The sequence below is a fragment of the Schistosoma haematobium genome, chromosome 1, assembly GCF_000699445.3.
Source record: "Schistosoma haematobium chromosome 1, whole genome shotgun sequence".
NCBI classification, from domain to species: domain Eukaryota; kingdom Metazoa; phylum Platyhelminthes; class Trematoda; order Strigeidida; family Schistosomatidae; genus Schistosoma; species Schistosoma haematobium.
Genome location: NC_067196.1, coordinates 74271137 through 74285763, shown reverse-complemented (window position 1 = coordinate 74285763; position 14627 = coordinate 74271137). Strand labels below are relative to the sequence as shown.

The 14627-nt window shown below is 30.1% G+C and overlaps 1 protein-coding gene across 1 annotated transcript in view; it reads right to left on the bottom strand.

The window, feature by feature from the left end:
• MS3_00002102 (uncharacterized protein) overlaps positions 1–6301 on the bottom strand; it is a 76185-nt gene extending 69884 nt beyond the window's left edge. The window contains exon 1 of the mRNA XM_051209666.1: positions 5956–6301. Within this exon, the coding sequence (XP_051075126.1) occupies positions 5956–6125 (170 nt within the window). The 5' untranslated portion in view covers positions 6126–6301. The remainder of the gene's footprint in view (positions 1–5955) is intronic.
• Positions 6302–14627: the final 8326 nt, after the last annotated feature.

Genomic DNA, 14627 nt, shown 5'->3' with positions numbered 1-14627 from the left:
AAGCGTTCGAATTTCACAGGACAAACTGTGAAACATATATATATTAATGAATGAAAAATCATTTATATCTGATTCTTCTTACATAATCAATCAAAAATATTATCAACTATCGATAACTTGTATCAGTCATTATCCCCATTTTTTTCTTCATATACTAAATCCCCCATTCATAGGGTTCATCAGAATCCGATTTATAATATAGATGAAAGTGATTTCTTTGTAATTCAAAACAAAACATTAAAACCCATGATATAATAAATAGTGTGATTGAAATAATAATAATAATAACTGTTCCTTTATCTTAGGGATAATATTGATAATAATAATAATGATAATGACAATAATAATAATATTTGAAAGAACCATAGCAATAAATAAAGTATTGTTCTATATAGAAATGAATAACAGAACGGATTTTAACTAGGACAATTTAATTTCCCTTGTTAAATATAATAAAATGATTATAATCAAATCAACAACTCATTTATTTATGTAACTAGTTGTTATGTTGTTGTTTATTAATAATTAACATAACTATGTGTTTATATATAAAAGAAACAATAGGAAAAAGAGAGGGGGTGGGAAGAGAGAATGGATAAAACGAAAGGATCATTTATTTTTTTTAATTTTTTTAAAAAGAATTTCTGTGTATTTACTTATTTCAATAGTCGATAATTAGAAAAACTACGGATAATTGTGTATGATGCATTTTGTACCGATTGTCATAGGAAAGAAACTATATGATGTATATTTATGTATAGATTTCGAGAATGAACAAAAAAACTGATGTCATAATGTTTACTGTCAACAAGAGAAGTGACTGAAAAGTATTTTATAAACAATCTTATAATAATTTATACGAATATTCGTCAAGATTGGAACGAATAGTTTGACAGAAATTGGGCGCTGAGTACTTTTATTTATTTATTCCTTCATATATCACACACATCAACACAGAACATCAATAATTAATCTCACACATACATACATACATACCTACACACTCACATACATACAGTTTGTTATTCAGTTAATTATTTCCATGTAGTTAAAATTTTTCACATGAATTGTAGTTAACTGACTCATATTATCCTGTTTTACAAAAATCAACATCCAAATTTGATTGGTGTAACACAGTATAGTTATGATTGTTAAAAAGCTATACATTTCTTTGTTGATTTTGATTATTACCCTGAAGAAGTCCAGACAAGTCAGCGGGACGAAACGTCGGAGTTATTTAAATTTCAATCACTGAGATTATTTCAAATATAATTTTCACATATAATCTTATAATACGACTAATAATAAAGATACATATTTGTAAGATGCATAAGAAAACTTTATATTCAGTAAAGTGGTTAAGTCAGTTATTATTCATTGGTTTTAAATGATTCTGTAGTAATAATAATTACAATCTAATTTGATTTGAAATATGTGGATCACTGGACTTTAGTTTATCAATCATTTACTTAATGCTTGATTAACAAGTTAATAATTTCAGGTCTTACATAAGAGTATTTCAAATTTCCACTAACTTCGTAAACAATATGGTGTGTATGATGCACTACTAGACTTATATATTTACCAGTCAAGTATATATAAATGTAAATATATATAAGCTTTTCACTTGATATTGTTTTTACTTGAATCTTCCCATTGATGTTTTTGGACTGAAATTGATCAGTCTCTTATTGGCATATGTGCATACTGTGCGTATGCCTCGATATTGCCTTAATTTACAAGGATTATAAGCAAAGATGGATAGTGGCTAGCAGTGGAATCCAGGACGCGCGTTTCGTCCTGTTTGGGACTCGTCAGCTGGATGTACCTGCATCTCAGAGTTGATGTTCACTCTGGGACTCGAACTCAGTACCGTTCGCTTCAAACGCCATCGCGTTATCCACTTAGCTACTGAGTCCTGATAGCCACTTGCTTGTGCAATGAGTTGAAGTTTAATTCACTTGATATTGTTTTACTTGAATCTTCCCATTGATGTTTTTGGACTGAAATTGATCAGTCTCTTATTGGCATATGTGCATACTGTGCGTATGCCTCGATATTGCCTTAATTTACAAGCTTTTTTATAAGCTTTTTCTGTCAATGATTCGAGTGTAGGACTAACATAAATGTAGGAAAAATAAATTCAATCGTATTATTTTATATTGATTATTGCCCATATCTGCCTGAGTCAGGGTAATTGAATCAAATAAACTGGGTTACTCATAAGATAACTCCTCATTCTGACTAATTTAAGTTCATATTATTTGCCGCATGAAATTTGCTTTATGCCATATGTTAGAATTAATAATTTCAAAGAGAAAGTTATACCGTTTGATGCAAACAATCATACAAACAATTGAAATGAGGATTTACGTTTGACTAAATTTCTGTTCTAAAATAAAATGAAACGTATCTATAATTTTTGATAATACAGAAGACAGCATGAAATTTCAGTTTGCGCGTACAGTAATTGCATGATAATCGCTAAAATAACTTTGTATACAATTCAATCTTTCGCTTTAAGAGGAAATTAAACTGCTGAACCAAATTTCTTAAAAGCAATAAGACATTTCTCAGCATATTAAGTATAATTATCAGAATGCTTCAATGAAGTATTTGAAATAAATAAAGGATTTTATTTGTTACTAGTCTAAGAAGTACTTGCTTTTTATTTCAGGGATTACCATCGACATAATCACTACTTTGAAGTTACCAAAAAATTGAGTCAGTTAACTTGTACGTAAATAATTGAATTAGGTATCTTTTCAAAACTTTGTCTAGGATCCATCTAATTCTATACTGAGTATTCAACTAAATCAATATAATTCCCATTTCACTTTATCATTTAATTAGGGTGATAAATATATACTTGATAAATTTCAAATAAAAATCATATGTATCATTCAAATAGTAGATAACTATATTTAGTAAATATTCCTTCAGATATTTAGAATAACTAAGTTACTGAGAATAAAAAACAACCAGTGTATTGTAGAGTCCAGGTAGAAATGAAGAAAAAAGACTGACAGTCAATCGATACATTTATACATATATATTATGATGATTAGTTGAACTCAAGTTAATTATTTAATCATCATGCAATCAAACTGTCTATAGACTGATGGATGTCTAACAAAATTCAATTTCAATAGTTGAAATCATGAGTCAATTGAAGTTAGACCACCATGAAAAACCTGTAAGCACTGGTGGTCTAGCTTCAATTGACTCATGATTTCAACTATTGAAATTTCTAAAATCTCCAAAAAACCCTTTTTGATAAAATTCAATTTATTCAAAAGAAATTAAACACTGAACTGATAAGTAAAAGTATCCATAGTTTTAATAGAAATAATTTAAGTGGGGAGGTTTGAAATATATTTCTTAGTTATAACTAATATTTGCGAGTCCATTCAGCCGAGTGTATCTACACATACCAAGATTTGAATTCAATATCTTTCATTTCAGTTGCCAAACGGATTATAAACCAAGATATTGGGTCAAGAATGCCACTAACTTTACAAATTCAGTTGACATGGAGAAGTAAACATTTCTTCGTTAAGTCAACTCTGATATCTTAGTTTGGAATATAGTGATTAGTTCTCAGTGACTTTGGCTGATTTCTAGTGAAACTGCAGATCATATCTGTTCTTATTAGTACGGGGGATCGAACAATATTAATGTCTAACTTCAGACGATCCACGATATTGCACAACCATCATCCACTGTTTGCAGTGAACAGCAGTTCCACACATGACACAAATTAAGCTCCACTGGTCACGGTATCTCATTCGATCTCTAGGACTTACGTCTTCAGGCTAGTTACTAGTGAGCACATGATTATCATTAGTTTAAGGGGAGTTTGATAGATTGTAGAATGTCCACGGTTTAAATCAAGAACTACTCTTAGCAAGACCATCCATATGGCCGTCTAGTGTTTCCAGATTCTCAATGGTGGTCTAGCTGGGATGAGTTCGTGATTTAATAACTGTGAACATCCTATTTCTGATGAAACATTTAACAATTTCATTAAATTAGCATAAGCTGACTTTAATGAATGGTTTTGAAGATGGTTTTTAGCTGAACCAATAAATTTCCAAGACTATACAACTATATTCTTTTCATGGATAATAACTATCAGTATCAAGTCTAGATGAATACGTGTTTTTAAACAACTAATTAATCGATGACAACAAATATATTGCATGGTTTACGTTCACCTTATTCCAAGTTCAGTGTTTCGTTTTATATGTATATGTATATATATTTGGAAGCGGTACATTAATACTACTTAGATTCAAACAGTAATGAATTGAATTATCAAAAATGGTATGGTTAATTAATTATCTGATGACAGCTCATTAATAGATTCTTACTTTTATTTCCCTAGAACGAGGAACTATAACTTGTCAATACTGGCACCATACAAACAAAAACACGACGCTGCATTGCTGCTATATTTCTGTCAACTTACAAAGTACTTCCAACGAGACCTTATTATGGATTATTTGCCAAGTTTGAATCATTCGCTTATTTGATTTGTCACAATGAATACTAACCAGAAAGTGCACCAAAACAGTCATTATAGTCTATTCTGCAGATAAAACACGATCATAATTATGCAGAAATATATATATATATATATATATATATATTCCCTTTCTTTTTTTGGTATATGTGCTGGTTTATTTAAAGGCATAAAGCTAATAGGAAATCTTAGTACACCGAAGTTTATCATCCAGCAAACAATGTCATCAGTGGGCTTTTTGTTAGACATAACTGAATATGTGTAAATGTGAATTTTGTTCTGTGAGGAATTATTATATCTAATTCTGTTGTGTACTTATTCAATATTTGGCCTATGATATTTTTATATTACCTGATTGTAAGTTTATATTTGATTTATTAGCTGTTGACATATACTTAAACGTCTTGTATTACATATGACCTAATTATGTACAGATTGAGATTTCCTGTTTATGGTGTGTTATGGTCTTATAATTGATCTTTAATATCAAGTGAATTTTTTGAGTCACTATAATAGAAGGTAAGCCGACTTTCTGTTATCGTATCCTGATTGAGCGTTAAAGGATGAAAACAGTGATATGGAACAATAGGCGTTGGAATATCCGGTTGTTGTTGGTTGTGGTCGTTGATGTTATTGATCAGGCGGAAGTTAATTATATTGTTGGTGTAAGATAAACTTATCATTAGGGGACTCTATAATCTAGTGATCCTATTAAATGGGTATATATAAGTTGAATTTATAATAATATTTACCTGAAGAACTTATATTTGATACAGTATTTTATTGTAAATGTATGTCCAAAATATATTCCAAACTTTAATATCAAAGTTATTCAGTACACTCTGGTTTTTAAGTTAATCTATTTTAAGATGAATTATAAATAAACGCCCAGAATAATGTATAATAAATTGGTTTTCATACTACTATTATTATTACTATGTCTTTTCGTCGTATGATTTAATGAATAAACCTGAGCATATTCAGTTGAAATATAATTTGATGGATGACTTGAAGATATTTCAAAAAGCGTACACAATGAATCTTCTGAATAAACAACATATACTCTTGATACGGCTAAAATCCGCCCTTAAAACTACAAGATGAGTTTTGCTTTAAAGAAAAATAATTGGAATAATTAAAATAAACGAATATCTTTGAATGGTTTCTGAATTATTTAAAAAAGCAATCGAACACTAACTTATTGCTTTTTAGTGTTTCTCTAAGATCTTAGGTAAATTCAACAAGTTTATGACTTACTTTATAAGGTAAATTACATTCAAAAATATTGTTTACTGTTCAGTATTTATTATGCTCCATTACCCAGTTTTTAAGAAAATTCTTCAGTTGATTTTGTAATAAAACTTAATTTCATAAACACTGATAAGTCATTTACACACACAAAAGAGGCAAGTGATAATAACCAAACTTACGTCGATAAAATATTTGGTTTTCTATGTCTTTCTAATAATCCAGTATCTATAATTAATATACGATAACCGGGATATTGAATAATAACTGATTTGCCTTCATATTTATTGTTCTCATCATCAAGTACAGTTACATCATTTGTTTTTATTACATTGAAGGTAGAAAAAGCCATTATGTTTTCTCAGATTGTTTTACTATTAAATTTTCGTAATAAGGACTTTCATGATGTTAAAAAAACAAACGAAATAATTGATCATGTACATAAGGAATGCTTAGTTTTAGGGGAAAAAATTACGTTAAAAATATCACGTGATGCCAAGACCAATAAATGTAAACAACTGCACCATAATCCAATGCCAAATAAATGAATATCAGTTAGATTTACTAACTAAAAAAAAAACTAAATTTTACCTAATCAGCTTTGAAATAATCCTGATTGGTTAAATGTCAACCAATCAGATTGTTAATTTCAATCAAAATATCTAGACACAGACTAAATATAATTTAGACTATGTATTACAGATATTTTATACATTTGATTGATTGATGTCGAAAAAATAATAATAAAGATATTCTAAAGGTTGTAGGAGAAAATTTTACAAAATGATTATGATAAAAATTGGATCCAAATGAACTATACTGATAAATGTGTGAAGAAAGGTAAATATATCTAGTTAAAAATAATATGAAGTATGTTTGAAATCATATAATCAAAGAAAGTATTTGTTTTCAAATAATATTGTTAAATCAATCGAAGCGTCCAGGTCATCCGATTGAGATACGCGCGAAACCGAAGTTCCAAAACAACGATTTGTCCACAATAGCTGTTCTTTATTGAATAATACACAAAATTTAGTTACAAACTTCAACTTGTGAGGGGTCTGGGGCATTTAAACGCGTCCTTCAAGTATGAAAATAAAAAGGCTTCTTGTAACAGTAATATAAAGAATAATTATAACAGACGGTAGTACAAAAGACAGCTGATAGATGTGTCCAAATTTGATAACAGTTTATGAACAACCGAAACCCGAACCAAGAGTAAAACAGTATGGAAACTGTTGCGTTTAAACAAATGCACAAAACTGTGGATAACCGCTACAACGATCAAGGTACAGTAATTATAATGATAAATACAATGATAAGTACAATAAACGTTATAAGTAGATGTGAACATTTCAGAATACTACATTACAACTTGCGTTACAACATAAGTGTAAAAATTGTTGAGAATACAACTGCTTGCTGAATGTGGAAAGAGAGCGAGTAGGAACAATGTGAGACAAATTTAACAAGTATGTATTGTAATTAAACCAAAAATATTGTTGAAATAAAGATTATTCATTTTTTAAAATTTTTAAATAAATCACTTTTATTCATTTTTTTGGGATCAGATTCGATTGATTTTTCTTGGTAACTACTCTTTCTTTTTATCGATTTTTCTATGCTATCATAGATTGTAGCAAACAGAAGAATCTAAGATTAATCGTTTCAGGGTGTTTAGTTTAGAAGTTCATCCTTGATTATACTGTTAGTTATTATTTAGAAATATTAATATTCGAATAGATTACTTTATTATTTGTTACCATACATCCTTTCTTTATCTGATATTTTATTATATAATTTACTTGTTCATTATTTATTATATCTTAAATGATAAAACCTTATTGATTCAGTCCGTTTTTTGACTGGTAATTATAATTCGATAAAATTCTCGTGATGGTAGTCTTCATAAAAGTTCCATTTATCTCAAACCATAAGATGTTATATACCAATAAAAATCTCAACTCAAAACTAAATTAATTAATTTAAGTTGTTAATACACAAATATGGAATTTCATTTGATTAAACAACATTTTTATCACAAACTTATCAGCCAATCGAGTCAACTTATTAGCTTAACCCAAATATGACTTTATGTAAACCGTTTAAAACATTTTGAATAATGCAACATGTAGATATTCCAGATATTCAGTTGAGCTGGTTTGGTTTTACATGTTCTTCATCAGTTGTGCATACTGAAATAAAATTTTCAGGGATAAAAATTTTACATGGAATTGGAGATTACAGTCATATGAAACTTCTTCATTTTGTCTGTTATTCAAATTTCATAGTTGTTTCATAACACCGACAGGTTAGGAAATATGAAGATATATATAAATATCCATAGAATAGTTCTCATAACTAATTCAACAATACCTATTTGAATGTATCATACATTCTTAATATCTAAGTAGTTAATTTTTTACCTAAAGCATGAATTGACGCGGATGTTATTATATAGAAGATCATTGATTTATTGCAGTCACACGCACTTTACTTTGCTTTCAAGCATCTAACACTAAACATGAATTACCGTTGAATTTTTTCCAGTAGCTTCATAGAAAATTTTTTTGTTTCAATGAACAACGCGAGTTACTAAAGTTTTACTAAACCATAAGAATATCATGATAAATCATATGATCTATGATTGTGGAATATTTCACTGAAAAAACAATTCTATGAAAATAGAACTGTTGATGTACAATGATTCACACTGATTGAAATAGAATATTCAATAGCATTATTAAAATCGTATTCAATCCAACCGTTAATGAATAAAATCTTACACTTTATCCATTCATAGCGTTAAGCTGTCATATTTACTTAAATGGGTATCAATGCCAAGGTTGGATATGATAGTTTCAAATAAATTGAACATTAGATCAAAAGTTAATAATAAATATACATTTTTTGTTACATTCCAATAACTTGGAAAAATCGTATTCCTGATGTTTCATGACTTAATGTAAGCCACTTCTTCAGAGTAAATAAATAACTAAATTAAATTAACACAAGTTTAGACTGTCTTGTATTAAGTCACGAAACATCAGAAATACAATTTTCTGCTAATTGAGATGTAACAGATAGATCTATGTTTATTAATAATACTCAAATAGATTGAATATAAAAGAAATATAATATGATCAACGGTATACTACAGTTGACAAATAAACAAATATACTAGAATATTGTTTATGGTTTGATAAGTTTTGAAATTCGATACTGTTTTCTTCTTTTTGATCTTCATCAAATTAAATTATTATTAGGATTTTGTTGATTACTTTATTTTGAGCAAAATTTTCAAATTTTTTAAAAAATAATTTGATTGGTTGTAATCAACAAATAATTCCCAAATTTAGAACATTAACCAATAAGAAGGAAATCATGATATTCCTTATATTTTATCTAATACTCAAAATAGAATTAATTAACTGATATATTTTTTTATCAGTATGGGGGTTGTGGAGATTATTAATCTTTTTATTGAGATCATGAACCGATTGACGTTAGACCACCATTGAAAACCTGGAAGCACTGGACGGCCGTTTCGTCCTATTGTGGAACTCTTCGTCAGCGCGCATCCAGGATCCTGCTCGCAGGATTCGAACCCGGAGCCTTCGGACTCGCGCGTGAACGCTTAACCTACTGGATCACTGAGCCGTCATCCTATGGTGTTAATGTCTAGACCATCTTCCATTGTCTGAGGTAGATGCCTGTCTCTACCCGACACGGATTAGCTCCACTAGTCACGGCTTCTCACTAGAACTCCGAGAATTCCCTCATGAAGCTAGTCACTAGTGAGCACACGATAATTATCAGTATAGGGGTTGTGAAGCAGATATTATAAGTAAGCTAGATTCTGTATGTGTGTGTATGTGTTTACACGATCGAAACAGAATAAATCCAGGAACATGTTCAGTCATTAAAAAAAATATTCATTAGTTAATGATAGACAGTCGCTAGCATTGGAATCAAGCACACGTGTCTCGTCCTATTTAGGACTCGTCAGATGGATGTACCTACATCACAAAGTTGGTGTTTACTCTTGGACTCGAACCCAGTACCGTTCGCTACAAATGCCATCGCGTTATCCACCTAGCTAATTAGTCCTGGTAGCTAGGACCTATCAGTCTCGCGTGTGAACGCTTAACCTCTAGACCGCTGAGCCGGCATCCAATTGTGTTAATGTCTAACTTCAACTAATCCACCATTGTCATCAGTGAGTTACTATCTCACAACGAACTCGAATGAACTCCACTGATCACTGCTTCTCACTAGAACTACAGGAAATACCTCTTGAAGCCAGTCACTGGTGAGCTGATTAGTATCAGAAGGGTTTTTTTTAACTAATTAGGATGACAAAATTACGGTGATTTTCCATAACGAATCACAATAAACTACATTCACAAATGTTATGCTATCAAACTACATATGATTTAAAAGGAACACATTAAACGAATGCATAACTTTGTGCACGGTTCCAACTTATTTTCAATCTGAACATTACCATTTCTACTACCCTATCCTTGGTCGAGGTCATAATGTGGATATATTTCTACAAAAACATTTTTCACTCAGAAAGTAACTAATTATCGGTGGATGCGCACTACTGAGGAGTCCCATACTGGAACGAGACGGCCGTCCAATCCTTCCAGGTTTACAATGGTGGTCTAAATTTATCGGTTCATGAGCTTAATTAAAATAAAAAATTCAATAAAATATTTTTTGATTAGTCTGTCGTCCAACTTAATAAATATACTACCTTACGCTAACAATTAAATATATATTATACGTTCATAAATGCTAGACAACTGAATAGAACTATGAAAGATTTGATTGAAGTCCACTGATATAAAGCTTAAGCACTCACTACAAGAGACTAAAGGTTTTGTGTTCGATTACTACCTGAGTTGTGAATGTTGACTGCTCATCATTCTCATGTTAAAATGTAACAGTGGTAACATATTTCATAGTTTTCGATAGTTGTTTAGCTAGTATCAGTTCATGATACCATTTAGAAATTGAACAAACTCCACAAATCTATTATAATTATATAAGAAATGTAATTTTGTTTTTTATTTACTGAATTTATCGAATACGATTGTATAATCCATTACTTTAAATCAGGAATGTAAGCAGTTAAACAGAGATGGATGGTGGTTAGCATTGGAATACAGGACACTCATTTCTCACAGGATGTATATACGCCAATAAGAGACTGATCAATTGCATTCTTAATGGGAAGATCCAAATAACTAATTAGAAAGGAATAGACAGTTAAGTTTGGTATAAATTATACTCGGATTTATGTTATCCCAGTGAAGTTACGCATGAAAACTTCCAGAAGCAAATACAATAAAACGGTATTTTTAAGATATTAAAAATCCCCATATTGTAAATTAGGATAATACATATATCTGAACAATATTTTTTCACCCAGATCCTCACCAGCCTTTACTCGTCTACACAGTAGTATTCATATGAATGCATGAAAAATATTAAACTAAATGAAGGTAGTTTGTGAGTCAGTAAAAACAATGTACAGTATAATACTGATCTGTTTATGGTTTCAATGAAATTCAACAATTTCTACAACCCCATACTGATTATTATTAATTTGCCTACATTCTAACTTACTACTGATTATTTAATGCCACACTGATGAAACTGACTAAAATAAAATATCAAATTCATTTAACTTCTATTCTACTGACTGATAGGATTACATTTACTGTTGGTATTTAATTTTTCATAATTTATTCATTCATTTTTAATAATTACCAAAAATAACCATTTAGTCATTAATAATGAACATATTTATCCGTGATTAATTCCATTGAGATGACATCAATAAAATAATTACTTGAAAAAGGTTATGGTGAGTTTTCTCTTTATGACCGACCTGGTCAAGTGACATTAGCTGTTACTCTAAAATTCTTTCTTAGAGATTAATCAACTATATTAGTATTATATTGTTAGTATAGAAACTCAACAACAGACTTTGATTCAAACACTATTTGAATATTATCATCAACAATCTAGGAGAGTTGAATTCAACTAAATTATGAAGTGAATTGAAAAGAAATTGAAGAAGACTGAGTTTGATTAAACTAGTGAAGACAATAATTTTTATACATCGATTTCAAATGAGGTCTATTATCAGAAAAATAATATTTAACCTTCACATGATCACTGGTAGAATTTAACAGGTTGCTAATTAAGAATGTTGTTAGTGAATAACCTAGAATTTATTGGACATGACGATAGATTTTGAAGAGATTATTCGAAAATTTAGAAAACTAATGGTTTTTCTTCACTTTATATATGTATCCATGTATTCATTCAATGATCTATTCTGGATTACTAGGATGATAATAAATAACAAGATAAGATATTGTTATAACTTGTGACCGTCGATTATGGAGAAGTAAATTATCGATCGGATCAAAGACGCGCAGAATACGTGAGAGCAGCCTAGAGTCCTGATTGGCCCTGATTCCTGCTTAGCCCAGCCAGTTAAGTTCAGAACGCCAATCTCAGCCTCTGCAATATGAATCATTATATTTCAAACACACTGAGTTTATAAACCAATCAAACAGACCACAACGTACCAATAAAATATGAAACAACATTTGTACAAGAATTAGCCAGATGTGGCTGTGAATGGGGGAGGTAGTAATTAATAAACTGGGTATAACTCAAGAATGGTAAAACGTATAATAATAGTTTATGGGTAAAAATAAAGCTTATAATAAGAGAAATATGGATATCCATAGTTTAGTTACTTAATAATTATACAATAGAAATATACGTTTAGTATTGGTCCATTGATAGATCCCAAAAGTTACCATTCATTATTCTTGTCGGGACATAACAGATATCGTCCTTCCAGTCGATGAAAATCAATGTGTTCTTTTTCAAGATGAATTGTGTTCAAAAGTCTATAGTTTTCCGCTACTATTTCAGTTAAATTTTGATGTTAATTCACCATCTTGTTTACCTTCAAGTTATAAGTTCTTAAGTTTGTACAAAATGATAAAACAGCAAACGTCTTTCATTGAATGAAATAAAATTAGAAATATGCGTTGCTTTTTAAAAGATAGATTTTAACTATGTAATGAATTTATTAAAAGGAAAGAAATAAAATGACCGTCAGTTGTTTTACACAGGTATCTATGTATTTGTTACTTTTAAACAATCTACAAATAATATTTCAACAATATACTGAATTTTATACATAATGTCTAGACTACAATATAGCAAATGTGCCACGCCCAGTTTTATCTTTTCCATGCGTAGGTCAATCTATTTTTAAATTTTGGCTTGTTTACCATAATGAGATATAACCATGGAGCACATCTGGAAGAAATGTTTTTGTAGATTAATCTTGGACAAATTACAGCCTGTCGGTAAATGTGATCAGTCAGTGATATCCTTTAGAAATGTGCATGAAACCACTAAAAAGATAAATGATTTGAAGCCCATTTTAAGAAACTAAACACTTTATATTATAACATTAGAGAATTTTGAATAAAACCATAATCCATTTGATGTTTAAGCCACTTGAGAGATTTAAGTTAAACGATCAATAATGAATTTTCATAACGTTCTAGAGATTTCATAGGATTTTAAGCAAATTGAGAAATGTTGATTATTAAATTTTCTTTGACATTGAGGTACTTAATCATGATTCCTAAATGGGACTTATCGACCAGAAAGCTGACAGGGATCTTAAGGAACACTTTAGACATGTAACATTGTATGAATTCTATTTGTCAGTGATGCAGTATCGATACAATATAAAAACAGTTGCACGGAAATTGTTTGACCTTTGAGGTTACGCTTTACGACAAGTGAAATGATTCCCAATTACAATGCACTGATGAAAAACTGTTCACAGTTGCACATACATGATTGAGATTGCGAACACTGATGATTAGATAGTCAAGTACTAGTTTCAATGAATAATAATGAGCTTGAGTTTTTTAATTTTGCGATTTTTTACATGCGACTCACCTGACGTAGTTGATATGACGAGAAGAAAAGTCAAAATTAGATTGATTTATTCAATGATTTTTGTTCGACATTACTTCCGTTTTGATTCAATGTGGTGATTACGCAATGTAGTATTTGTTTTGTTTTCCGGTGTGACATCTTATTCTGTATAACATACGATTTCTTGTATTAAATTAACATGATATATAATTAGCATGTGCTTTGTTATAACCATAAGAATTTTTCGTATATGTGATTTCATCCTAATTATTAATCAAAATAGGTGCATGAATCAATATTTAAATAAGCGTATTTTCGAATAGGGTCGTGGTCGTATTTTGAGGTTAATGAAACTTCACTTATACCAGTCTTTGTATTCTTACTTTCGCGTCGTGGGAATTTCGGTGGTTCCTCGCTTTACAAGTATAAGTGATAAGCGATTCCGATATAACAAATAGCGTTGAATCCAGAAGACATATCAGTAGTACCTAGGTTCAAGCGAATTTTTATTAAAAATATTTTTCAACATTTTTAGTATGGTGTAATTCAAAATAACTGACAGTTCAATAAATATTCAATGCGTGATGGTGGCTTCGTCAGTTTTGGCGAAACAAACTAATTAGGCATACACAGTCAAGTATTGACTACGAATTCGTAACTTTCCTCGTAGGTGGAGTTCTCGTATTAGGTTAACTCTACCTACCTACCTACTTCTGTCGGTGAACATATCTGTTTTTTCCCAGACGATCGTTAGTTTCTATTTCATTCGCGAACTATTAAGTGTAGAAAAGTAAGGGATGGAAGTAACAGTTACAGCTAGCTAGTTTAATTGTTAATCTAGTAATGGGATTTTATGCTA